General features: G+C 38.6%; 1 protein-coding gene across 7 annotated transcripts in view; it reads left to right on the top strand.

Annotated features, from left to right (window-relative positions):
• Positions 1–27,897, top strand: part of VEPH1 (ventricular zone expressed PH domain containing 1) — a 274,555-nt gene that overhangs the window by 18,653 nt on the left and 228,005 nt on the right. For 3 of the 7 annotated variants that reach the window (XM_063602997.1, XM_063602999.1, XM_063603000.1), the window contains exon 2: positions 20,368–20,662. In XM_063602997.1, coding sequence (XP_063459067.1) covers positions 20,525–20,662 — 138 coding nt within the window. In that variant the 5' untranslated portion in view covers positions 20,368–20,524. Of the gene's footprint in view, positions 1–10,456; positions 10,589–16,102; positions 16,475–20,367; positions 20,663–26,913; positions 27,742–27,897 lie in introns of those variants that run through there. The other 4 variants (XM_063602998.1, XM_063603001.1, XM_008956082.5 and 1 more) reach the window with 3 other exon arrangements.

The raw sequence follows: 27,897 nt of genomic DNA, 5'->3' as shown, positions 1-27,897 counted from the left end.
ATATATTGTTAAGTAATTAAAGCAATTTGCAGAACTGAGTGTATAGAGCAAACAACTTTGTATGTAAAATCGTGTATGTATGTAAAATGGTGGCTCATGCCTGTAATCCCAGAAATTTGGCCAGCTGAGGTGGGTGGATTGCTTGAGCCCAGGAGTTCAAGACCAGCCTGGGTAACATGACAAAACCCCATCTACAAAAAAAAAAAAACAAAAAAAACCCCACGAAAATTAGCCTGGTGTAGTTGCGCAAACCTATGGTCTCAGCTACGAGCCAGGCTGAGGTGGGAGGATCTCTTGAGCCTGGGAGGTTGAGACTGTAGCAAGCCGTGATTGTACCACTGCACTCCAGCCTGGGTATCAGAAACCTTGCTGGAAAAAAAAAAAAAAAAATCATGGAAATGAAATACATATTTTCACTTGTTTGTATTTGAATTAAGAAACTTTGGAGGGATACATCTTGTTTCTTGTGGCAGAGGTTCAGGCAAGAACTAAGTAAATGAGAAACAAGGATATGAGAATGGGTATCTTTTCACTCTATATCTTTTAATATGTATATCTTAAAGTTTTAACTATGCTAATGTATTACTTTTTTAATTTTAAATTTTGAAAAACAAAACTTGTATATAGCAAAGGTTTCCTGTCAACAAAGCTGAAAAACAAATTAAATATAATTACAATAAATGTAGCAAACAAAGCCTTAGTATCTGCAGTATGTAAAATATTCCTTCAAATCAGTAAGAAAAAGACACTCCGTATGAATCCATGAAAAGAATATTAATTTGAACAGGTATTTAACAGGAGAGGAATTATGAATATGTTCAGAGTGTAAAATATATTTACTCTCATCACTTATCAGGACAAGGTAAATTAATACAAAAAATATACCATTTTCATCCATCAGGTCAAATTAAGGAGGCTTTGTTGAACAATGTCAGATATGTGACAAAAAGTCACCCTTGTGAGAACATTAATTAGTACTGACATGTTGAAGTGTAACTTGGCAGCATTTAATCAAATTAAAAATCTGCATACCCTACAACCCAGAAATTTCACTTCTGGATAGGAATCCTAGACAAATTCCTTTAACCGTGCACAAGGAAGCACTTACAAGGATGTTCCTTTTGGCATATATTTAACAAACACTCATGTAGCACTTACTACATTCCAGTCTTGATTCCAAGCACTTTACAAATATTACCCCATACAATCCTCATAACAACTCTAGGAGGTAAGTACCATTAAGATCCCCACCTTATAGATTTTTTTTTAAACTAACATAACAAAAATGTTGAGGACATTGCCTAAGGTCATGTGGCTTGTAAATGGTAGGAATGGATTTGAACTTAGGCAGGCAGCCCAGACCAAGTGTACTCTTTCAACCTTAAATCCACATTACTTCTCAGTAAAATTCTGCAAATCACGTAGAGCTTCATCAGTAGAGGAATGGATATAAAGGAATATAGGAATGGATATTAAAAATGCACTATATTCATAACATGAAATGCTGTCAGCAACTAAAAGGATAGCAATCTATCTATTTATCTATCTACCTATCATCTATGCATCCATCCGTATGTAGCTATATTATTCATGTACATATGAATAGCTTTCAAAGCATAGTTGAAAATTTTTTCAATGTAAAAAATATTTATATATGAATATAAATTATTTATAAATGAATGCCTCTCAAAACAGAAAGATTTCATTTCTTTTTGAAGCTCAAAAATTCTGATGCAATGATTTTGCTTTCTGAAATATCTCTTTAGATAAATCTGTTTCAATTCTAAAAGCATTGATAGAAATCTAATTTTATGACATTTTCAAATCTGTTGATCTTTTTTTCATGACAGCATTGCAAAACAAAAATTCAAATCAGATCAGAATATTTTTTTCTGTAGCTGAGTGAATCTTAGTTATATATGGTTATATAATTTCATTTTAAATTTATTAATGTTAACATATTTTTTCCTATTCAAAAATAACATGATCAGTGCAGAAAAATCAATAAGAGAAGTAAAATAATAAAAAAAGGCACTCCTGTGACCTCATCAGAGTAAATATCCACCTTTAACACCCTGGTGATTAGTTTCCCTCCCTCCCTCCCTCCCTTCCTTCCTTCCTTTCTTCCCTCCCTCCCTCCTTCCTTCCCTCCCTCCCTCCCTCCTTCCTTCCTTCCTTCTTTCCCCCGCCCCTTTTTGTTTCTCATTTATTCACCTGTCTATCTGGATATTTATCCATGAAAAAATGGCCCCTGTTTCTCTTGTATGAATAAAGCTAGTTATCTTACAGCAGATCTGCTTTTTTCAGGTAAGAGTCAATTGATTCTTTCTTTTAGTTATGTAATGAAGAATGAAGAGGTTCTCACTGTCCTTGGAAAATGTATTGTGGAAACTTTTCTGGTCTTAGAAAAGCCACTGTTCACAATATTTCTTGAAATGTAGACTCCATCCTGATAAGAGATGGATCAATTTCTATTAAAAAAAAAGAAACAAACAAAATATCCACATGTTGGAGCATGGTTAGGATGAAAAAAACACAGTATATTTATAGAATATAAACGGAATATTATTTTATATTTAAATGATATAGATGAATATTATTTATCTGAAAAGATGTTTGCAACATATGTAAAAAAAGGGATTATATTATTCAGTATAATCTCTATTTTTTAAAAAAAAAGTATAAATATGTAAGCCATAGGACCCACTTCACTGTGTTAGGGAACAAATGTGGTCACATTTAATTTTTTTAATTAAAAAAATTTTATTTTTCTAATTAATATTCACTTTCTCACTTCTCCTTACTATCAGAAAATACAATGTTTTTCTTTTATGCCAAGCATGTCTCCATTGTCTCCAGTTGGAGATTTCTCAGTTTAGGCTAGTCTTGCTTCCAAATGCCAGCTGGAGAGAGAGATCAAGTCTGACAAGCTTACCATTATCAGTGTTGTAGATGCCATACTGTGGGTCACCGAGGACTGGTCCGTTGCCCAGGCTCTTATCCAAGACTGCTGTAGAGCTGCTGCTTTTAAAGTTTGGGTCCCTGCCTCAGTGGTCCCCAAGCTTGGTCCCAAGGTCTCAGCTCCTCAGATCTCTGTCACATGTTCAGCTTCAGAGGAGGAGCTTTCACTGTCAGCCACAGCTGGGCCCAAATCCTTAGGAACTTGAGTCTGAGCCATCAGGCGAGACTCCTCCACTGCTCTTGTGACTCCCACCTGGAGCCATTTCTGTGAGCGGAACATGGACTTGTTCTTTTCTGTATGAACTGTCACGTTCCTCTGACTTCAAGTCTTGGCGAGAATTTTCCCTTTCCATTTTTTGCTATTATAAGACATTCACAGCACTGTGATGAATATCTTTATAACCAAGTCCTAGAAGTTGAATATCTGGATCCAAAGATACACATTTTTATAGATTTTGACAAGCCAAGTTGACCTTCAGAAAAGTCATAGTGATTTACATTTACACCAACAGTATAAGAATGTGTCTTTTTTTTCATCTTTGCCAGTACTGGTGATGATTTTTTAACAGCTTTGTTGAGGTATAATAGACATAATTGTACATATATAAAGTGTACTCTCTTATAGGTTTTGACATATGTATACTTGTGAAATTATCCCAATCAAGACAATGAACACATCCTCCTCTCCTAGAGTTTCATGACTCTTTATAACTCCTCCCTCACAGCTCTTGCTCCCCTCCCCAGCATATCCAAGCAACCACTGATCTTCCTTCTGTAACTACAGATTACTTTATATTTTTCACAAATTTATTTAAATAGAATCATACAGTAGCAGCCTTTTTTTTACTGGCTATTTCACACTGTGTAATGATTTTGAGATTCATCCATGTTGTTAGATCTAAATATTTCAGTCCTTTGTATTACTGAGTAGTATTCCATTGTATGGATATACCCTAATTTATTTATTCATTCATCTTCTCATAGACATTTGGTTTTTGTCTAGTTTTGGACATTACAAATAAAGCTGCTATAGACATTCATATGCATTTGCATAGACGTGTGTTTTCATTTCTCTCAGATAAATACATAGATGTAGAAAGGCTGAATCCATGTACAGGTTGAGAATCTCTTATCAGAAATGCTTGGGACCAGAAATGTTTTGGAGTTCAGATTTTTAAAAAATTTTTTGGAATATTTACATTAACTTACTGGTTAAGCATCCCTAATCCAAAAATCTAAAATCCAAAATGCTCCAATGAGCATTTCCTCTGTGTGTCATGTCGGTACTCAAAAAATTTTGGATTTTGGAGCATTTCCAATGTCAGGTTTTGGATTAGGGATGCTCAACCTGTATGCAACTTTTTAAGAAACTGCCAAATGGTTTCTCCAAAGTGTTTTACCACTTTTAATTCCTATCATCAGTGTATAAGAAGTTCCAGTTGCCCCTTATCTTCATAAAGACTTGATATGGTCAGGTTGTTTTTTTTAATTATTATACTATAAGTTCTGGGATACATGTGCAGAACGAGTAAGTTTGTTACATAGGTATACATGTGCCACGGTGGTTTGCTGCACCCATCCACCCACCATCTAGGTTTTAAGCCCCACATGTATTAGGTATTTGCCCTAATGCTCTCCCTCCCCTTTCCCCACACCCCCCAACAGGCCCAGGTGTGTGATGTTCCCCTCCCTGTGTCCATGTGTTCTCACTGTTCAACTCCCACTTATGAGTGAGAATATGCGGTGTTTGGTTTTCTGTTTCTGTGTTAGTTTGCTGAGAATGATGGTTTCCGGCTTCATCCATGTTCCTGCAAAGGACATGAACTCATTCTTTTTTATGGCTGCACAGTATTCAATGGTGCATATGGCCACATTCTTTTTAACCATTCTATCATTGATGGGCATTTGGGTTGGTTCCAAGTCTTTGCTATAGTAAATAGTGCTGCAATAAACATAGGTGTGCATGTGTCTTTATAGTAGAATGATTTATAATCCTTTGGGTATATATCCAGTAATGGGATTGCTGGTATTTCTAGTTCTAGATGCTTGAGGAATCCTTGAGGATCCTTGAGGAATCGCCACACTGTCTTCCACAATGGTTGAAATAGTTTACACTCCCATCAACAGTGTAAAAGCATTCCTATTTCCCCACATTCTCTCCAGCATCTGTTGTTTTCTGATTTTTTAGTGATCGCCATTCTAACTGGCACGAGATGGTCTCTCATTATGGTTTTGATTTGCATTTCTCTAATGACCAGTGATGATGAGCTTTTTTCATATGTTTGTTGAGCACATAAATGTCTTCTTTTGAGAGGTGTCTGTTCATATCCTTTGCCTACTTTTTGATGGGGTTGTTTTTTTCTTGTAAATTTGTTTAAGTTCCTTGTAGATTCTGGATATTAGCCCTTTGTCAGATGGGTAGATTGCAAAAATTTTCCCCTATTCTGTAGGTTGCCTGTTCACTCTGATGATAATTCCTTTTGCTGTGTAGAAGCTCCTTAGTTTAATTAGATCCCATTTGTCAATTTTGGCTTTTGTTGCAATTGCTTTTGGTGTTTTAGTCACGAAGTCTTTGCTCATGGCTATGTCCTGAATTGGATTCCCTAAGTTTTCTTCTAAGGTTTATGGTTTTAGGTTTTACATTTAAGTCTTTAATCCATCTTGAGTTAATTTTTGTTGTGTGTGTGTGTTTTTTTTTAATTTTAGACATGCTAATAGGTTTATGTAGTAGTCGCTCATTGTGGTTTTGATTTTTCGTTTTCCTGATGACTAGTTATGTTGAGTATCTTTTCACATGTTTATTTTTCATCCATAGATCTTTGGTGAAGTGCCTGTGCAAATCTCGTGACCATTTTTATTAGGTTTTTTGTTTTCTTATAAATGACTTCCTGGAGCCCATATATTCTGAATTCAAGTCTTCTATCAGCAATATGTTTTGCAAATATATTTTCCAAGTATATGTCTTGTCTTTTCCTTCTCTTAACAGTATTTTTTGAAGAACAAAAATTTTTAAGTTTATAAAGTAATTTATCAACATTTTAAAAATAAATCATGGTTTTGGTGTCATATATAAGAAAGCTTTACTTAACTCAGGTTCATAAAAATTTTGTTTTATGTTTAGTTTAGAAGTTTTATAGTTTTAACTTTTATGTTTATGATCTATTTGAAGTTAATTTTTATATGTGGAATTAACTATGGATCAGAGTGTTTTCTTAGCATATAGATATACAACTGTTCCAGTACTGTTTTTTGAAAAAAACCTATTGTTTCTCCACTGAAATAGCTTTACACAAACATGAGTTGTTTATACATGTGTGTTTCTATTTCTGAGTTCTGTTTTGATTCATCTGTCTATCTTGATTTGACACCACACTGTCTGGTTTTGATATAAGAGTAAGGGTGGCTTCATGAAATGAGTTGTGAAATAAAGTTTCTGAAATAATTTGTATATAATGGTTATTATTTCTTTCTTAATCATTTTGTAGAATACCAGTGAAGCCATCTATGTCTCAAATTTTCTTTATGTGAATGTTTTTAAGTATACTTTCAATTTTAAAGTAAATAAATATAGGGCTATTCTGGTTATCCAGTTTTTCTAGAGTGAGCTTTGACAGTTTTTGTCCTCAAGGAATTTGTCCACTTCATCTAAGTTGTTGAATTTATTGACATAAATTTCCTTAAAATTGTCTTACTTTCCTTTTAATATCTCCAGAATCTGTAGTGATGTTAACTCATTTATTCCTGATACTGGTAATTTGCATCTTTTCTCTATTTTTCCTATCAGGTTGGCTAGCATTTTTTCAGTAAAAGGATATGTCCCCTTTCTTTCTCTTTGCTAATACTGGAAAAATTAGAATTATTTTTTACCAGTTTGGCAAGAAAAATTTGCATATCAGTCAATGGGTTTCTTTGCTGTCCCTCTCCTTCTGCATCAGAATTATTTTCAATTATAGAATTGTTATTTCACTGATGTTTTTATAAAGAAAGCATCATTCATGAATTTTTTATTGAATTCTTTCCTTGTGCTAATAGTAGTAGAGCTGAGGTTCCTCAGATGAGTTAAAACCTCATGCCTGTCCTTGAGGGGTTGTCAGCTAGTGGGAGAGAATGAGAATTATATAGTAGAGGTCTGTACGAGTTACCCTGTGGAGACAAAGGAGGATGTGATCAGCTCTACTAGGCATGCATATCTTTCCAGAGAGGAAGAGGTAAGAGTTATGGTTGGAAGATGAGTTGGCATTTTATAGACAGATCATGGTGTTTGAGATTGAGGGACTGGCAGGAGCAAGGCACAGAAGTAGAAGGGAGAGTGACGAGTATATATCATCAGTCAGGGTTTTTTAGTTGCAAGTGACAGAAGCATTTCTTGGGTGACTAAACAGTTATGGATTTTATTATGATAATGGAAATTCACAAAATTGCTGGGAGAACTGAATAATCAAAACCACACTGGAGAACAGGCATTATGAGGAAGCCCCTGCTGCTCCTGTACTAGGTCCTATGGGAAACCACCACTGCCCCCACAGGTGCCAATGCTGAGCCAGGAACTTGCTCTTGCTACCACATCTGCCCATGAAGGACAGAGCTTTCTGCTACCAAATTCAATGACACAGTGGTTTCTACAGTCATCCTTCACCAGATCGTTTACTTCTAAATCACAGTTTTGCATGGAGAGTTTGATTGAGCTTAAATTACCTTCACCCATGTATTCAAAGTTTATTCAACAACTCGGGTTCATATTAAGTGCCAGATACCATGTCAAAGTCTAGGGATCAAGCGAACAAATAAAGTATCTGCCCTCATAAAGTTTATATTCTAGAGACAGTGGCAAGAGAAGGGTAATTTTTAAAAAGAAATAAATAAGTAAATTTATAGTATGTCAGTTGATAGTAAGTGCTATGGACAAAAATTTGAAAATAAAGCAGGAAATGAGACATGCCTGGAAGGGAGGGTATGTTGCTCTTTTACAGAGATTGATCAAGGGAAACATGTATGGGTAATGTATAGTAAAGATATGAAGGAAGTGAAGAAGCAAGCCATGTGAACTTCTGGAGTAAAAGCATGCTAGGCAGAGGGAAGAGCGAATGCAAAGGCTCTGTGGTGGGAATTACCTATTGTGACCAAGGATTAGCAAGGAAACTCTGTGTAGCTCCAGTGTAACTGGAGCAGAGAGATCAAAACAAAGAATTGTAAGAGATAAAGTTGAAGATGTGGGGGAGATGGGGAAGCCATATCATATAGGGCTTTGTTAATCATTGAAAGGACTCTGGCTTTGACTCAGGGTGAGATGTAGAGCCATTCCATTGCACTGTATTGAATAGAGGAGAGTCAGTTCTGGCTTGTATTTTAGTAGGATCACCTGGATGCTCTGTTTAGACTATATTTTCGCATACCAAAGACAGAATCCAGGGACCCATTGCAATAATCCAAGTTAGAGTTGAGATGATGGTGTTTTGATCACAGACAACAGTGGTAGTAAAGATGGTGAAAAGTGATAGGCTCTTGGATGTATTCTGAGTGTAGTGACCTCACTACACAGGGTTGTGTGTGCATAAGCAGGGGAAGCAAAGATGAAGAGTCAGGTGCAGACTAGATTACAAAGTCCCTTGTGTGCCAAGCAAAGGAACTTGATTTCATCCTCAGGTAATGGGTGCCACTTGTGAATTTTAAGTAGAGATTCATATATCATATTTTATTTTAGAAAGCTGATTTAGTGGCAGAAGTGAGAATGAAGTTGAAGAGGCCATGTTAGAGGCAGGGAGACCTTTGAAGAGACTAATGTCAATAGCCAGACAAGAAAGGATGAAGAATTTACAAAGACAATAGCTATTTATCTATGACAGTAGATAGGGGGAAAATTGTTGTATATTCATTTTCTGTTACTCTGTAACAATTACCATGAACTTAGTTACTTAAACAACACACATTTATTATTTCATACTTTCTGTGGGCTAAGAGTTCAGTCTTGGCTTAGATGGTTCCTCTGCTCAGGATCTCACAGGGCTGTAGCCAGAGCATTGGCTGGGCTGTGTTCTCATGTGGAAGTTTGTCTGGGGATCTTCCAAGTTCACTAAGGTTGTTGGAAGAATTCATTCATTTGTGTCTGAAGGACTGAGGGCCCTGGCTTCTTGCTGGTTGTTGGCTGCAGGCCACCTTTAGCTCCTAGACTCTACTCATAGTTCCTTGTCATGTGGGCTTTCTCAACATGGCCCATTACTCCATCAATCCAGCAAGGAGACTCTCTAGAGGAAGTTTACCAGCAATATGGAGCCTTAGCAATATAAGGCAATCACAGGAGTAGCATTTTATCATCTTACTTCATTCTATTCATTAGAAGCAAGTCACAAGTCTCACCTATACTCAAGTGGGAAAAATTACACAAGGGGGAAATAAACACCAGAAAGTGGATCATCGAGGGCCACCTTGGGATCTATCCAGAATGTTAAGGACACAGAATAGATAAGACCCAGAGAGTCACTGGATGTGGGTGAGAAAAGGAAGGGGAGAAATACAGGATGACACTCAGCTTTCCTGTTTGTATACTTGGTAGATGGTGAGGGCCCTCACCAAAATAAACACGGAAGGAGGAGCTAGTTTGGGAGAATAATGAGTCTTCTTTAATTTGGGAGCATGTTTTATCAAAATGTTCTTTATTATAATGAAAAAAAATGAATAAACCTTAGCCATAGGGCCCTATTCCTGTTCTTAAAGAAACTTGACTCTTGGCCAGGTGCAGTGGCTCATGCCTGTAATTCCAACACTTTGGGAGGCTGAGGCTGGTGGATCACTTGAGGTCAGGAGTTTGAGATCAGCCTGGCCAACATGGCGAAACCCTGTCTCTACTAAAATACAAACAAACTGAAAAAAAAAAAAAAATTAGCCGGGTGCGGTGGTGTGCCCCTGTAATTCCAGCTACTAGGGAGGCTGAGGTAGGAGAATTGCTTGAACCCAGGAGGCAGAGGTTGCAGTGAGCCAAGATCGCACCACTGCACTTCAGCCTGGGCAACAGGGCGAGACTTCTTCTCAAAAAAAAGAAAGAAAGAAAGAAAGAAAGAAAGAAAGAAAGAAAGAAAGAAAGAAACTTGACTGTCATAGTTCATGCCACATGCTATTTTGCTGAGCCAAAAGGGAGTTCCTGGCTGTGTCTGAGTTTTTGTGCCTGCAATGGACTCTTCAAAGCTGGAAGGCTGACCATAGAAATGGTGTGCTTACAGGAGCTTTCATGATTACAGGTAAGAAAAACTGTTTATAGAAAATGAAATCATTCAGAAGTTCTCAGTGTTTATATGTAACTCACCTATGTAAGTTGCCTTAGAATTTACCTCTTTTCTGTAAAGAAAACGTCTTTGTCTGATTTTGTGTTTACAGACAATGTTTTATTTCAAGTTTCCCAAAGGAGGGGAAGGAGTGAGAGTTAGACAAGAACAGAGGGGAAAAATAAAGACAAAGCAATACTCTGTAAAACTGATTACTCAAACACATTTTTGACAAACAGGTGTAATATCTGGTTGCTGTTGCCACTCTGCCACCAAGAAACCTGATGACTTCATTTGGGCCTCTTCAACCAGCTGCCCCTAAAGCTAGCAAGCTCCACCCTTCAGTGTCCACTGATAAATTCCTTAATAGCGTAAGTGATTTTAGGAAATTTTTGAAAATTGTGTATGAATGGATGGATTCCATGACAAGGGTATTGAGGTCAAATGGTATGTGGCTAGGTACTGCCAGGCAAGTCTAAGAGATTAAATTTAATTATTTTGGGGGACTCAAGTATTGAGGAAATGACTATGTAGCTGGTTAGGAAAAAATAATTTAGAACGTCCTGTTTTCAGGTACACTGAATGACTACATTCCTTTCCAGGCCTTTCTTGCATCTACTAGTTGTCAGAGGAAGCCTGTGGTTGTCACTGAAGGAGCCCATTTGTCATAGATAGTTCCTGTTGAGTCTCTTAGTCCACTTAATTTTCAATGAGCTGCACCCAGGAGAGCCTTCCCACAAAACTAGGTTAGGCTGATTCTGTCAGGTGGAAATTTTTTAATGGTAAATGGCAGAAAACCCAATCTAAAATCACTTAAGCTATTAAGGAATTTATTAGTGTACACTGAAGGGTAGGTCTTGCTAGCATTAGGGGCAGGTGGTTTAAGGGGCCCAAATAAAGTCAACAGTTTTCTTGGTGGCAAGAGGGCAATAGCAGCCAGACCTTACACCTTCTTATCATCAAGCCCAGCAGCTTAGACTTTTTACTCCCAAAGCTGAGCTTTCATCATTGTCCTCTCATTGGCCTAGAAGGGGTCACACACCTGCCCTGCATTAGTCACTATGATCACAGGAATGCAATTACTCTAATTTGGGTAAGACCAATTAAGGCCCATCCTGTTTATGGGCATCAGCTGTACCCAAAGGACATGGTTTCCCAAGGGAAATTTGGGTGCAGTTTTGACTAAAAGTAGAGTAAGTGAATGTTGAGTGTCAAACACAAGAGAAAGTAATCTTCACCCCATGAGTAGTCCTTTTAATTGGACTAGTAATTTTTTTACATGCAGCATGATTGCCACTGAATGGAAATGTTTTTATTTCCACTTGTACATCTTACACCTGACTTTCCCCACTGCAGCCCCCGCTCCCACCCTCCCTGTTACCCTCACATGGTTTGACTGAAAGTTCCGGTCGGGAGAGACTCAGAAATGTTTTATCACTTTATGTGAAGGCAAAACCTCAGATCAATAAGGGAAGAAAGCCCATGCCATACACTTAAAGGGAGAGAAGAGCCTCTAGATATAATAATCCACTGGGCACCACCAATTAATTTATGCATTAGAGGTTTTAAAGTGCATTCTCCTTAAAAGAGAGAGAGAGATGAGGCGATGTGGGAGTGCTTGTGAGGGATCCCCAATGAATTAGGTTTGAAAAGACGAGTTCTATATTTGGATGGTAAAAGGAAGGAGTTAGAAATTTGAGTGGATGCAAGAAGGAACCGTGAGGGTTCAGAAAAATCTCTAGTGCTACCAGGGAAGTTTCATTAAATTGTTGTGTGTTTCGTAAGCAATACCAATAGTATAATTAGACTAGACTTTTGCTCCTTTACCCTAGCTATTTTTCTTCTCTTGTGGTATTTTTCTTCTATCATATTTGGCTTAAATACCATTTCATTCCAGTGCTTCCCTTCCTCCATTCCCTCCCCAAGCCTTTTTCCTGATGCCTGCTAAAAGGCCCCATATCTGATATTAACCTAAAACTTCCTTGATTTCTTAAAGTGAGTTATTCATTAACAGAACCTAAATTACTGGTTGTTAGGCAAATCTAATTCTTTCAAACTACAGATCTGCTCAGAGAAATCTGTAAATCTAGTGTAGAAATAAGTGAAGCTTTGTGCCAATTGTTAGGTCTAAGCAGAAGTTTGGGAGAGAGAAGAAAAGTTACTCATTTGCCTGATTCCGCACGGTGAGTCAATGGGGAGGGAATGAAATGTACCACTGGCTTGACAGGCAGCTCAGAGAGACGCGGCTGCAGCCCACAGGACTGGACAGCAGCTGCAAGGCTGCCTCTGAGCATGGTCATGGGTCCCAGCTGCAGTGCTCTAAAGATCAAGGATTTTGCCTTCTATTTTCTATGACCAGAGATTCCTGTGCAACGAGGTATGGCTATCTTCTTTCATGACCTTTTGTTCAGCAAAAACAAAAGCTAATTAAAGTAAATGTCAGAGGCTGCAAAGAAGCAAAGAGTGGGGGATAGGAGAATGGAGCTGAGAAACTTCCAGGGGCTGGCTGATTATGCAGATAAAGCACATTTGGGAGCTGTGTGTCTAGCCATGTATGCAGGCATTTCGGTTATTAGAGTAAAAATGCCACTTCTCTGTGGGTTATTAAAACATGTCTCTAGGCCTCAGGAGCAGAAAGCTGTGCTTCTAGATTCATATCATGTGCATTTTTGTTTTACTCCGTAATAATCTAGTCTCATTTCTATTTTATACTTTTGTTTACCTCAATCAACATTTTGCAACCAGCAAAAAAACTGGCTCTGCCTACGGATTTTCAAAGAAAATTAAATATTATAGCATCATTACAGTCAGTGGGTTGAACAGGGTCACCATTACTGTTTGTTGCTGCTGCCGTTTTTTCCTTTGGTGTTTCAGATATCTTACAAATCATAATTAAATCTAACCACTTTTTTACTCTTTCAGATACACACTTAAATTGTTGTAGTAATCAACCATTGGATTAAATGACATTTATATATTTTTGATTTAAAAAGCAGAAAAAAATATTTAGAGAAATATTTGAGTTGGTCACATAGATATTTGGTACATGAAACTTAAATGTAAATGAAGATACATTTAACATTGAGTTTTCCATGTAGTTTGAGAGTTTTGGTACATCTTCTGGAAGAACAAACCCACGAATTTGAATTAGGATTTTTCAGCAAGATTTGTATTATTCCAGAGAAAAATGACCAACAAAGTCAACATTTACAGGTGAAAATGAATACACTATAAAATTATGACAAGTCACAAAAGCCTTGATTTTGGAAAGTTTATTAGACTTGAAGATAAGTGTTTCTCATCCTTTTTGAAGGAAATGTTTCCTATTTGTGTTTTAATAAGTTGAAATAGGTAATCAAAATTAAGTAGTTTTTTGGGCTCTTGACTAAATAGGTCACCAAATCTATTTTTTTCATGTACTTATGAAATAAGCCTGCTACAAACTTAGATCGTATGTACTCTAGCAAAAAGACAGGGCTGAAGCCTTTAGCATTGCTTAGAATAAGCCAGACTCAGAGGCTTTCAGTAGAAGTGAAGTGTAGCAGCACGCCACAGCCAAGGAAGCCCAGAGACATCCAGGGAACAATAGACATCTTGTGGGAAGGGCTGAAATGTATGCAGCCAATTCCCATGGGAACGCCTGTAGTCCTTTCACGCTGTGTGAAAAAGATGCTCCTTCAAAAGAATCTGTAATCCTTTCTTTCAAGGGAAAAATCTGAGAACTTTATTGAAAGTTTCTAGAGCCCAAATGGGTCTAAGTTTGTTAATGGGCATTTTTAATACAGGTGAATAAAATGAAAATGTTTTGATGCAGAGTAATGTAGTCTAAAGCGTAATGTAAATAAATATTGCCATTCTAGAATTTTCTGAAGTGAGGAAGCCAGGGTATACCCTAACCTAAGTTGCAAGCTAGAGGCTGAATTCTTCAGAATAAGTTGGTTTCTTAAGTTAATTATGGTGATTGAAATCTCCCCCAAGAGTTTCAATTATTCTATAGGCAGTATCCCAATAGTGTGGCGATTAAGTCCTCCGGTTCATGTATATTTTCATTTAGCAGAATCTACAGATGCATAGTAGAGTAAGCCACTAATGTTTTATTAGTGGGCATTGAGTGTAGGTCACCTTGAAAAGTAGTAAAGAAAGTAGCTGGAGCCCTGGAGGGCCACTCCTTTCTCACTAATAAACATGGGAAGGAGTGCTACACTTCCATGGAAAACTCAGGTGTTTGGATTACCCAGCCACAAAAAGTTTGAGATACATTGTATTCTAGCCCATTTCTGCTCTGTAAAAACATTCACTGTTATTGTTCAACCTTGGTGTGGGTAGGATCACCGTAAAACTATCTCTCCAGGAAACAAGATAAGGTTGCCAAAAAATCAACAGGGACCCATTCAAGAGAATGAAGTTTACAGATGAAAAGTGAACAACCCAGAGGTAAGGACAGGATGACTAAGATAGGGAAAGGACAACAAAGATATAAATATGGCTCAAATGGAAACAACCTAAACATCTTTAGCTCTGTGAACCCAATTTAGTGAACAGTACAGTCATGGATTAATTTTTAAAAGGTATGGCATGGGGATGTGTTAACTGGTGGACCATCTATAGGAATAATAGTACTCTTAAGGATATGATTGCTGGCACTTTTTCTGTGGTTGCCATATGCCAGGCTCTGTGTTAAATGTTTTATATCATCTCCTTAAACCTCCCAGCAACCCATATCACAATCCTCAGGAGCAAAGGAGGAATTCCAGGCTCAGGGAGTCTAATTAACCTGCCCACATTTACACTGCAGGTAATGGCATAGCTGAGCTTGGAACCCAGTTGAGTCTAGATTCTCATACTCTTATCACTCTGCTCTTCTTACTGGAGTTCCATAGAGTGTCCAATTCAGGACTCTACACCCTTTAAAAAAATAAAACTGGATAAAAATCTAGGGATTAAAAATCAGTAATAATGAATAGAGGATTAAAAGGGAAGGCTAAAGCAATATCATCTATTCCATTAAAAGACGAAACTTCATTAGTATATTGTAAATTAGAAAAACTACTAATGAAAAAATACAGCTACTCATGAATGACTGGATTCTTGATTTTTATAAAGGAATCCTTCAAGGGGATAGTTCTCCAAATGTGGATGGCATAAAAATATGATTGATCACCAACTGTCTAGGCAGATTTACGAGGTCGTTCTCCTGGAACATATGACCTGGTTTAACTGTGGCCACCCTGACCACACCCTTTGAGTAGACAAACCCTAGTGAGCACAAAGATGAGATTATCTGCAGGATAGCTGCCTGTACTCATTGCCAGAAGTGAGATGATTTGATAGCTATAGATCTACCACAGGAACAGACGACTTAGGGGTCGAGAAGAACGCAGTCTTAAAAACCTTGCTTTTTAAAGTGCACTGTTAACTGTTTAAAGAATAAAGGAAGGTTCCAGTGCCCTTTTCTCCATCGGAGTGTCAGTAGATTAAGCAGGATAAACCTTTTGCCTGAGTGGTGCTGCAATATTTAAAAGTACAAATCCAATATTTCTGGTCCACGTGGATTTCTATGAAAAGCTTCCCAGCAAATAACGAAAAAAAGAGAGTACGTATGTTGTGAAGTTTGTTCTGTTTATTAGCAACTTCCCGCATACTTCAACTTTCAACAATTTTACTCTAGAGGCAGAGTAAAGGGATACTTTCTTTAGGAGGTGACTCTTCCTGGACGAACACTCAGTGTTTCCAAAACGTTTGTGAGATCTCAGGGAGAGGGAAGTGTTAATGAAGCTGCAGTTCTCTTCTCCTCCCCTGGAGCTCTGAGAGGTGGCTCCCTACAGCCATTCCGTTCACCTGCTTGAGTTCCTGTTGAAATTTGTTTCCTGCGTGGCTCGCCCCCGCCCCCCATTCTTCCCTGGGAAAGTATAGATTTTCACGAACACAGGGAGTTCTGTTTTCTCTGTTAAAAACAACTCTCCTTTACTGGAGCAGGCTTTGTGTTTCACCTCAGGAAACAGAGCGTTGCACTGGGAGGTAACTCCGCTGGGTGAGGTGCAGCCTGTCACCTGACCGGTCTCTGGGGCTGCCGGTGGCATCAGGCTGCATTCCTTGAATTCTTCCACCCGGCACCGGCTCCGCAATGAACAACTTCAGGTTCACTGAGCTGAGCGGATTCCACTCGCTGTGCCCTCGGAGCCTGCCTGAATCTCCCGCCCAGTCTCAAACCATGTAGCTGAGTAACTGCAAGGGCGCCTTTGAGGAGTAGCACGCAGGTAAAGTCGAGTTTGCGCGGGACAGCGGTGACTCCCTGAAATGTGCCACGTTTTGCGCCGTCATTTCTGTTTTTGTGGTTTCTGTTTCTCCCTACAGAAAGCTGATTCGCCAGCAAATACCTGCCAAAAAAAAAAAAAAAAAAAAAAACCAACTAAATAATGAGAAGGTGGGCCTCAGATTAGAACCCCTTAAAGATTAGGGAAGGAAATTATGAAGGAAGCAAATTAAAGGCTGTAAGAATTTTATAAGCCAGCTTTTAAAAATCATACAAAAAGTATGAGATTTTGGAGTCTGGCCTACCTGAATGTGAATATTGGCTCTGTGTGTAACCTTGGGCATGATACTTAACCTCACTGGTCCTGTTTCCTCTTAGGTGGTAATATCTACCTGTAGAGTTGAAGGGAGAACTAAAAGAAGAAAGCATCTAGTGTCTAGCAAAAAGGTTGATGTGTAGAAAGTATTTTGAGTATGTGCACATATGTGCATGTGCGTATATGGTATGCTTGTGTGTACATGATACATGTATATGTACACGTGCACACAGGCCACAGGACTATGACATTCATAAGGGTAGGGAGTTTCTCAGAACATGAGGTAGAATTTGATCTGGCTCTGACCTTCCCTGCTATTGCAAAAAGACCAGCAGGAGAAGCCAGACACCTGAGCAAAATATTAATGAGAGCTGCTGAAAAATAAATAATGTGCCTTGCCAGTCCTTATTTAGGAAGGGATGTGCAGCATGTGGAGGTACTCATTGAATGGGAGCTGATGGGAAGGGAGGCAGCTCAATAATAATTATCTCACACAGTCATGAATACAACTATCCTGGGAGACCAGCTGCCTTCGATCCTGACTCGGCAACTTACTCTTCAAGTGCCTCTGCTGGTGGTTACTTTCCTCTCTAAACATCAGTTTTTGATTGCATGGAATTGTCATAAGAATTAAGTGGCTAAGTATGTGAGAAGCACTGAGATAAGTACCTGACACATGGCAAACACCCACCAAATGTCAGTTGTGCCATTATTTTATAAAGGGCTCCTTTACACTTTATCACCTGTGACCCTCAAAACACCCTGATGAAATAGACGAGGTGTGTGTTAGCCCCATTTTGCAAATAAGAAAACCAAGGCTCAAGAAAGGAAAAAAACATGAACTAAAGGTCCCATAATCGCTGAGTAGCTGAGCTGGGACATGACCGTTGGTTCCTAGATGAGCAGATGACTTAGTATGAACTCAGCACAAGTGCATTGAATAAAACCTGTAAAAATCTTAGCTATCCTAAAGGTGCTTCTCAAATACCATTTCCTCCATAAAGCTATTCATTATCATCTTCCCCTGGAAGTGACTTCTCTCTCCCTTGTACTTCCCCAAACTTCTTTTTGTAGTATCCAGGAGATTTTTCTCTTGGTCACTCCCATATTGTAGAAGGTGTTTTGAAGATCACAGTTGAAAATGTGCAAAAGAGCCCTTTGAAAAATAATGTGTAAGTCTCACCTCTCCCCACTCCACCCCTATGTTTGTGAAAGCTTTCCTGTATGGCTGTGTGTTAAACAACTTGATGTTTCTGTTTAGGGCCCAAAGCAATGTTTTGCATGTGATGGGCCCTCAAGAGGAAGAGCTGAAGTTGGCAGCATGAATGTGGGACTCCACACCAGGTGTCATGTAAATGTGGAGTGTGCAGAAAGAGCCCAGGAAAAGCCTGGGGGTGCTCCTCTGTACCAGCATGTATTACTGCTCCTTCTTGGAGCTCCTGAGCATCTGTGACTGGGGCAGCTGAATGTACTTCATGGAGTGCCACATGTCCAACAAGCTGACAGGTCAGGTGAAGTCATTTCCATCCAATTTTCCTGAATATTATTTTATTGAGACTCTTGTCACTGTAAATATCTGAGCCTGGGAGGAAAATGTGTTAAGAGAAAAATGTAGGAAAACACTGTGCTGATTTTCCTTAGAGATATTGTGATTCACCCTCCCACATTTCCCAGGGTGCGAACTACTTTGCAGTATCTCACTGTGCTCCACCTCCCTCTGAAAGCTTACCACTCTCCTTTGCTCTTCCTCCAAGCGTCTTCTCCTGTGACTTTCTTGCTCTCTGGTTGCTCTAAATCCCAGGGCATAGAATGGGCAAGGATCCAGGAGCAGTGTAGAAGGGGAAAGGAATTCATTTTCTTGCTTGATAACCCTGCTCACACCATCATTAATATTAATAGTGCTCTGAGGACCTTTACTCCTAACAGTAGCCTCACATTTTACATGGAGTCAATATTTCATAATGGTTATGAACTTGGAGTCTAGCACTACCGGAGTCTCTGGGTTCAAATTCCAGCTCTCCAGTTTTGTAGCTGCATGGCTTTAGCAGTTATTTAACTACCTCAGGTTGCTCACCTACAAAGTGGGGATGACATATCTTCATATAGTTATGAGGATTAGATGAATTAATATTTACAAAGTGTTTATGCCTGGTACATAGATAAAGGCATGTAAGTGTTAGGCTTCATTTTTCAAAAGCTGGTAGATAGTACAAAAATTGCATATAGAGAGTATTTTCCTTAAAATCCCTATGACTCATGAATTGTACCACTTACAATACTACAGATAGCTTATTTAGTTGAGTGTCTACTGAAAGCTTTGGCTTGTATTTTGAGGCCATGGTGTTTGAAGAGTATGTGTCTTTAAACTTGCACTCAACACAAAGAGGTGCTCTCACAACAATAGCTCAGAGGAGAGGTCTGAGACTACCCAAGGAAACAATAGATTCTCCTCTCCCTTTTCACACTTTCTGGCAAACCATTCAGAGTAAAATGCTAGGTAGAAATGCCTATTACTTGTATTAAATAACTCACTCTTGGCTCTCACTAAGCATGTGGCTGCATTTGTAAGCTACCCACATGTATGAGGTGATTCCACTCTACTGTAAACTGTGAGGGAAGCGCACTGGACTGAAATCAGTAGACTATCCTTGCCACAGCTATTATGGGGCCTTGGGGAAGTCATTAAACCTCACTGGACATTAAATGATTACTAAGGTCTCTGCCAGTGCAAATGGTCTGTGATTTTATTAGGCCCAGAAGGGAGCTGATGAGAATAATCAGATGTCTAATTTGTGCCATTGCCCTCCTCTCTGTAGACTGTTAATTGGGTGAGAAATATAGTGGGACTTTATTACTTCAACTGGAATAGAGGGAGATTTGCCTGATCCCAAAGCCCTCCTCTTTAGCCCACATGGCAAGGCTATCATGTTCATTTCAGTGTTAAAGTTCATCTTCATGTTCAGTAGAGATTTATCTAACGCCATTCTCCTAAGCAGCATCTTTATTTTATTGCTACTTGATTATAGAGTACGTAGGAGTAGGGTAAGTACTGAGGTCACCTTCTTGACTGACAGAGCAGGGAACTTCTACTGCTAGCGTAGCAAGGCAGCCCAACCAAGAGGTAAGCACTGGTTTCTGTGTCCAGGTTCTGGAAGAAAGGGTTCAAGGAAGTGGGTCTAGGAGATGTTTCCTATGCTCCCTCTTTTCCTTTTGTTCTCCCTTTCTGTTTGATTCCCATGAGAATCTTTTTGAGGAAAATCTGGCAAGTGTTAAGCATGATTGTTGTTTTTCCTTGTGACATGGAGAGAAGAGAAGGATGTAGAAAGCAGAAAAGTGTAGGGCTCATGTTGACTTTTAAAGTTCAAATTAAATTCTGGAGAAACCTAGTAATTTTTGACAAGACTTTTTGAGACAAAAACAAGGAAAGAGTTCATTTAAAGATCATTAAGCCAGGATCTATTAGTCTAGGCACATGTTTCCAAGTTTCTTTTTTCTCTCTCTCTCCGCTGGACACTGAGTTCACATTCTGAGCTTATGCCATTCTGCCAGTGGCTACATTGTGTCATTTGTTTCCCTTGCAGAGAGTGTCAATGAAGACCTCAAAGTCTGGAGAAAAATGACCTTTCATGGAATAAGAAGTATACCTCCTTCTACATGTTTTTGTCTTACTGACCTCTGATAACTGGAACACATGACTCTGGGTCTGTAGAAAGTCAACTGATCAAACTCATCCTCACCATGCATCAACTGTTCAGACTGGTTTTGGGACAAAAAGATCTTTCACGAGCTGGGGACCTCTTCTCCTTAGATGACTCTGAGATTGAAGACAGCCTGACAGAAGCTTTGGAGCAAATTAAGATAATTAGCTCATCTTCAGTAAGTAAACTGGTTTATAGACTACATCTCTGAAATGGCCTGTCCTAGAGCTAGAGATTTGTATATATCCTGGCAGAAAGATCTTTGCAGGGGAAAGAGGAAATACCGCTAACATTGGTCTCTCTTAATCTGCTCTGTGGTTTTGTTGGCATCTAAGAAATATCAGTAGGGAAGTCATGGCTTAGTAGGTGGCGGTTAGATCATCTTTTGCCCACTCACAAAGACCAGAATTCTGAAAATTGCAGACCAGCGTGGAATTCTCACAAAAATATTATTTAGGGGCTATTTTTATATCCTTGAAATGACACTGAGAGGAGAGGGAGCCAATCCAGGGAAAAGCAGACCTGCAGAGCAGCACAACAGCATCAGTAAACAAGAGCAGGGTGTGTGTGGGAGGCTGAATAATGAAAGAAGGCAGGATGACACCTCCTGCCACGCAGGTAATACGAGACAAGGACAACGATCGCTTTGCTGCCAGAAGTGACAGTTGCCCAGGGCTTGATAACGCTGATTCTGTTTACTTCTGTATTGTCTCTATTTTTTATCTTTCCCTTGCTTCTTTTTCTACCCACCTGCACCCCTACTCCCTGGACCCGCCATTTAATTCCACCCACCCATTATTAGTCCCCAGTGTGATCAGACAGATGTAAAACCTCCCATCAATACTTGCATTCCTTCGCTTCTCTTCAATGTCAAGATTATATATTCTGAAAGCACTTCCCAAAGGGGATGGATGTGGAGTGCCCAGTGTGGTTTCATGTTGACCTTCTTGATTGTACTTGGACCCTCCATGAGACTGGTCCCACTTCAAAGGCCTAGGGCCACCAGGCATCCACCCACATCCTCCCAGCTCAGCAGTGTTAGCCAACACTTGGCACAGACACTCATTGGAAAGATGAAAGTGGTGGGACTCAAGCCATACAATACTGAATTGGCAAATGTGTGCATATTTCAGAAACAACAGCGCTCTTCTGTGTTACAAAGAAGATATATTTAAAAGGTATACTGGCAACCCATGCAGCCTCCTCTTCAAGCCTATTTTCTCTTGCTGGTTGCCATTAACATGCTGAACTCCCCCCAGTGACCAATGAAGTCACTGCTCAAAAAACTCTTCTTTTCTCAGGTAATGTCTTTGATGGCAATTACTCATCCACATCTTTTCCAGAACATTAATCAACTTAGTTTGACGCCAAGCACAACATGTTCCTGGTACATTTTCATTTTCTGGGTAAGATTTTTGTCCTGTTTTCAGAAGCCCCTTCTTTCACACTCCTCTGCAAATCAGTTGGCTGAAAATTACACCGGTTTTCATCTTCTTACTAGGAAAACAAAACAAAACAGAAATCAAAGATCACATAAGTTCCCTAAAGCCTACTTCCACTAGAGGTCACTAGTGGCCAGTTATTTATTTTGTTTGCATCATTAATTGCTTTGTTTCACAGACATCAAATTCAGAATTTTAGGACTGGTGACTCAGTTCTATTATATAGCTCCACTGGTTAACCATTAAGGCTGGCAGGTCCCTTGCCATTAGGATCATCGTCCATTCCTTCAGCTGTCCAAATAGCATCTCACTCTACCAGGAGTTCTGGAGAGCCAGGAGTTCGTGTGTCTTCTTCATCTACTAACTTTTACCACATCTTACTTCTTCCATTTCTCTATCTGTAACCCTCTCATGGAACAGAAGAAGAATGGTAGCTTGTAATTTACATATATCAAGTTTGAGGTTACCAATGCCAGCAGCTCCTTATCTTCCTTTTCTGATTAGCACATGGAACCACCATGCCTGCTCTATGGCTTACTTCCCTGTTAGCTGCGTCCCATCCTTCCCTCAGATCCAGCCCCAGCTATTCCTCTCTAGGCCTCTCCTAATGACCTTGGATCTCAGTAATCAATTCCACTTCTCAATTTCTCTTCAGAAACGTAGAACAGGAAGGGATCTTCTAAATTGCCTTTTCCAACTTCCAGCACAGAAGATTGCTGAAAAATAGGTGGCTTCTCCTGCACTTGCAGTGATGCGAATATGGTGGGTTTCTAATATTTTTACCTGCTTCTCAATTTCCCTTTGGTAAATTGTCCCTTTCCATTGCATGAAGCCTTGATGGCGTCTCCATCAAGGTTCCATACTCATGAGTGCCCACTACCCTTCCCTATCAGTGGTGGGGGAGAGAAGAGGTGGACACCTGGCCCAAGCTTGAAAATCAGAAGTTTTTCCCCAGTAGTTTTAGGAAAGATATCAGCAGGGTGTGATTTATCATGAGGACGGTGCCCCAAAGAAACAGTAGTTTACTTCCTCCCCCTCTATCATTGTAGCTGCCTTGATCACTGCTCCTTTTAAGGCCTGGTACTTCACTTTCTCCTTCAAATATGTAGGCCACCTCTTATCTTCTTCTTATAGCTATTATTATTATTATTTGCTGTACTTATTCAGACTTTTTCTGTTGCTTATGACCAAAGAACCCTGACAAAGAGAGAGCATTTTCATTGTTGGGAGTTCAAATTGTTAACATGTTCCTCTGCTTAGCCAGATGAAATCTTACTTTGTACTTTCTACCTGTTGTCTCTGTTCTGTTCTCTGCCCCCAACAATCAAAAGAGTCTACCCTCTGTTTCTACAAGAAAAACTTTAAACCTTTTGAAGATAAGCACCAGGCTTCACCTCTGGCTTGTCTCATCCCAGCTAAACATCTTAGTGACCTTGGGTTTTTCCGTGACAAAGAAGGAGCCTGTGTCTGGGAAAGGTTACAGCACCTCATGTTGTAGCCATCAACTGTCAGATCTGGAAAACTCAATTTTGTTGGTACCTGAGAAATGCTATCCAAATCATGCTATCCAAATACAAGACTTGGAAATATAAATTAGATTAGAACACGATGTACTGATTTACAATGAAAATTATAACTCGTACGGATCAGAATTCTTGTGTGTTTCATGCTGTTCTCAAGTCTGTTTACTCAGTCTTTCTTTGGATAAGAAATACTTTTATTGATTAGGTTTCTTCCTCCTCCATGACAATCACATTCCAGCCCTTCCTCCCTGAGATTATATCTAACTCACTTGCAAAGTCACCCATCAAAAGATAATGTCTTGGTTTAGGCCTGTACTGGCTAATCCCACTCATACGAGTGGACTTTATTGGTTTAATCCTCAAAGGACCATCTTGTTTCTGCATTGTTAGAGAAGGCTTCATTGAAGCTCCCAGGTATGGCCTACACTCTTATCATTCTGCTTACCCTCCTTTGGAATAGTCCTAATTTATTATTGTAATTTATCATTGCCCAATACTCAGACCAATTGCTTAGAACAACTACTAATACTAGTCAAATATTCTATGTTTTTAAAAAATCAGTTGTCCACATTTATCTTGTGATGTGCTAAGGCATTCAGGTTGAATCAAGACTTGTAATTAGATGAGTTTAAATTTTTTAAAGTGTATTCTGCCACATTTTCAACATTGCAAAAAAAAATTATTGTCTTTAAGCCCTCATTCCAGAATATGTCTTTTAAACATCATGATTCTGTCAAATATATTACTTAGCACTTTCAGCTTTGTGGAATCCAAAAATGTGGCAAACAAGCCTCCAATCCTTCCCCCAAAGCCACTCACAAAAATAATTAAACTTTACTAGATTTTACTGTCCAGTCCATGTCCTCTTTTGCTACCAGTTACTACAAAATACTACTATGAAATGTTTTGCCCTTGTTTCACTTTGAAAATGTGACTACTCAACTCAGTATCCTCTCCAAGTTCCCAAACATACCTTTAAGTTTTGTCTTTTCGAGTCCTTTCTAGACCAGTTTTACCTGATAATCACTTGTACTAACTTGGCTTTCCTCCCAGGCTACTCCAAGAGAGATTGTCTCATCCACTCATCCACTTCTCCCACCTTTTCATTGGTGTTCACCTCATGCCCAACCGATCCACCTGCCTTCCAGTTCTCTTTATTTTTCTTTTAACAATGAAACACACCAGGCACACAGAATCACCCACTTTAACATGTTAGGTACAATTGAAAATCCCTGCATGTCTCTTTTTAATCCAATTCTCCTCCCTCATGCCTCCCAAGGTAACCAATATCCTCCTTGTGGTATTTAGCTATGCATGGTTGCTTTTTGTTTTTGTTTTTGCTACACATCCATGGTTCCAAAATGAATTACAGCATAGTATTTTGTATTTTTAAACTTTATATAAATGTTGTCATAGGGCTCAAATTACGTTTTTGAGATTTGTCTATATTGGTACAGGTAGTTTCAACTCATTTATTTTTGCTGAGGCAGAGTATTCCCTTATGTGAATGTGCTACAATGTATCCATTCTTTTTTTGGTTTATATTTATTATTTAAACAGTGCTACAGTAAACATTGTTGTAATTGGCAATTTTGGCCAATTATTTCTAAAGTTCTAAATACTTGTAATTGCCAAGTATTTCTAAAGTACACAATTAAAAGTGAAACAACAGGTTTTAGGGTTTTGTGTATTTGCAACTTTGTGATATACCAACAAATTGTTTTCCAACAGGGATGTGCCAGTTTACACACCCAACGTCAGTGTACGAAAGTTCCAGTTGCTTTATATCCTCACCAGTGCTTGCTTTTATCAGATTTTAAAAGTTTTTTTTTAATCTAAGTGAAGCAGCATGTAATTGTTTAAATATACACTCCTCTCATTATTACCAAGGTTGACCATTTTTTCATATGCTTATTTGCTGTATGCCATTTGTTTTCCTCTGAAGGAAGTGCCTACCACTTTACTTCCATTGAAGTATCTGTTTATGTTTTTTTTTCTTTTTTCTTTTGTAGTCTTAAAATCTTATTTTTATTAACTTGGACTATTTTGTATATTCTTGTATTAGTCCTTTGTCACCTATGCAGGTTGCATATCTCACTCTGATACACAGCTTATCTCTTACCTTGTAATAAGTCTTGATATCTGATAGGACAGTATTCCCACCCTTCTTTAACATTGCTTAGTTTTTTTCTGTTCTTTAATAATTTTATATTAAGCTTCTCCTGTTTTCTGAATAATTCTATCAGTATCTTAACTGGGTGTTATTATAACTATAGATTAATTTGAAGAAAATTAACATCATTATGTACTACTGTCTTTATATCTATAGACATTGCATTTCTATCCCTTTATTTATATGTTTTTAAATGTTGCTCAAAGAGGTTTTATGATATTTTTCCTAAGAATGTTAATATTATACATCTTTTGTTAAATGTATAAGTGTTTTTATATTTTTTCTGAGAATATAATAATATTCTTTTTTAAAATTATATTTTCCAATTCTATTTTCAGTTGATTATAACATAAATGATTCTTGTATGGTGATCTTATGTTCAGCAAACTCACTCAACTCTCTTACTAATCCTAATAATTTGTCTATATACATTTTCCAGTTTATTCAACAAATATTTATTAGTTGTCTACTATGTTTCAGACACTGTACTGGATGCTAGGATAGAAAGGTAATCAAAAAAGACAAAAAAAAAAAAGCCCTCTGACATCATCCATTTAATTGGGTAAGACAGAAAATAAACAAATAAATAAGGAAGATATGTAGCGTATTAGAAGATTATAAGTAAGTGCTATGTAGAAAATTAACGCAGAGGGCAGTGACAGGATATCGGAGGCTTGAAATTTCGAATAGGGTGCACAAGGTAGTCCATACTGAGACAAAAGCTGACATTTAAGCAAAACTTGAAGGAGATGAGAGAGCAATACTTTTGGGTACCTGGAGGAAATCATTTCAGGCAGAGGAACTATTAAGTACAAAGGTCTTAAGGCTGTAGACTGGAGTTTCTGAGGTCAGTGTGGCTGTGCTGGAGAAAATCATTTCAGGCAGAAGGACCATTAAGTACAAAAGTCCTGAGGTTGTAGGCTGGAGTTTCTGAGGTCGGTGTGGCTGTAGTGAAGGGAACAATGGGGAAAGGGAGATGAGGTTAGGAGAGAAGTGGAGGCTGGATCGTTGGAGTCTTGGGCAGCCACTGGAGAGTTCTGAGCAGAAGTAACATGGTCTAATTTTTCTATTCCTGTTTTGGGAACAGTCTGTGGAAAGGCAAGAGTGAAATCAGAAAGGCCAGTTGAGTGGCTACTGAAATAATTCAGATAAGAAGCAGCAGAGGTTCTGACCATCATGGAGCAGTGGTGGTGGTAAGTGTTCAGATGATCCTGGTTGTATTTTGAAGATAGGACCAACAGGATTTGCTGAAGTATGTGCATGTGATGAAGAGGGGGAGGTGGGGGGAAGGGGGAGAGAGAAAGAGAGAGAGAGAGAGAGAACGAACTTAAGATTTTTGGCCTGAAAAACTAGGATGATAAAATTGTCAATAATTAAGATGAAGATGACCAAGGAAGGAAGGAATTTGGAAAGGGAGGGTGAGGGGAAGGGAGTGTAGGAAGAATCACAAGTTCCACTTTACATGTGTAAAGTCTGAGCTGTCAGAATTCTGAGTGGAGATGTGCAAGTATTGTATGTATGAGTCTGGAGCAGGAGAGAAGTCTGGGCTGGCCATTATAATTTTGGAACTTGTCAGCCTTGAGACTGAGCGAGATCACCAAGGGAGTGAGTGCAGACAGAAAGTAAAAAGTCCAAAGACTGAGTCCAGTACTCAGAAGTTAAGGAGATGATGAAGGACTAGGAAAATAAACTGAGAAGAAATATCCAGTAAAAAAAAAAAAAAAAAAAAAAGAAAGTCAGAAAATCATGGTGTTCTGAATGCCAGGTGAATAAACTGTTGCAAGGAAAGAGTGATGTCAAATGCCACTGATTGGTCAAATGAGATTTGTCACTGATTGGTCAAGACTGAGAATTGACTGAGGTTCAGACACATGAAGGTCATTATGACTGGACAAGAGCAGTTGTCACTGGATGGGTCAGACTGAAAGCCAGATTGGAGTTAGTTTGAGATGGTGGGAAGAGAATTGAAGAAAATAAGCAATGACAACCCTGGGCATTTTCCCATAAAGATCAGAGAAATGGGCTGGTATTTAGAAAGAATGGGATGGGGAGAGAGGAGAGAATCAAGAAAAAATATGTTTTAAATGGAAGAAGCACATTCCTTGATTATTTTTTATGTGTAAGTCATCACTTTAAAATAATTATAGTTTTATTTCTTCCTTTCCAATCCTTATTCTATTATTTGATTTCTTTGTCTCACATCCTGACTAGCTCTCCAGAACTAGATTGACTAGAATGAGTTAACCTTCTCTCTTTTTATTTAAAGAGAATTTTC

The sequence above is a fragment of the Pan paniscus genome, chromosome 2, assembly GCF_029289425.2.
Source record: "Pan paniscus chromosome 2, NHGRI_mPanPan1-v2.0_pri, whole genome shotgun sequence".
NCBI lineage: Eukaryota > Metazoa > Chordata > Mammalia > Primates > Hominidae > Pan > Pan paniscus.
The sequence above is the reverse complement of the archived record's forward strand: the minus strand, read 5'-3'. Positions and strand labels throughout refer to the sequence as shown.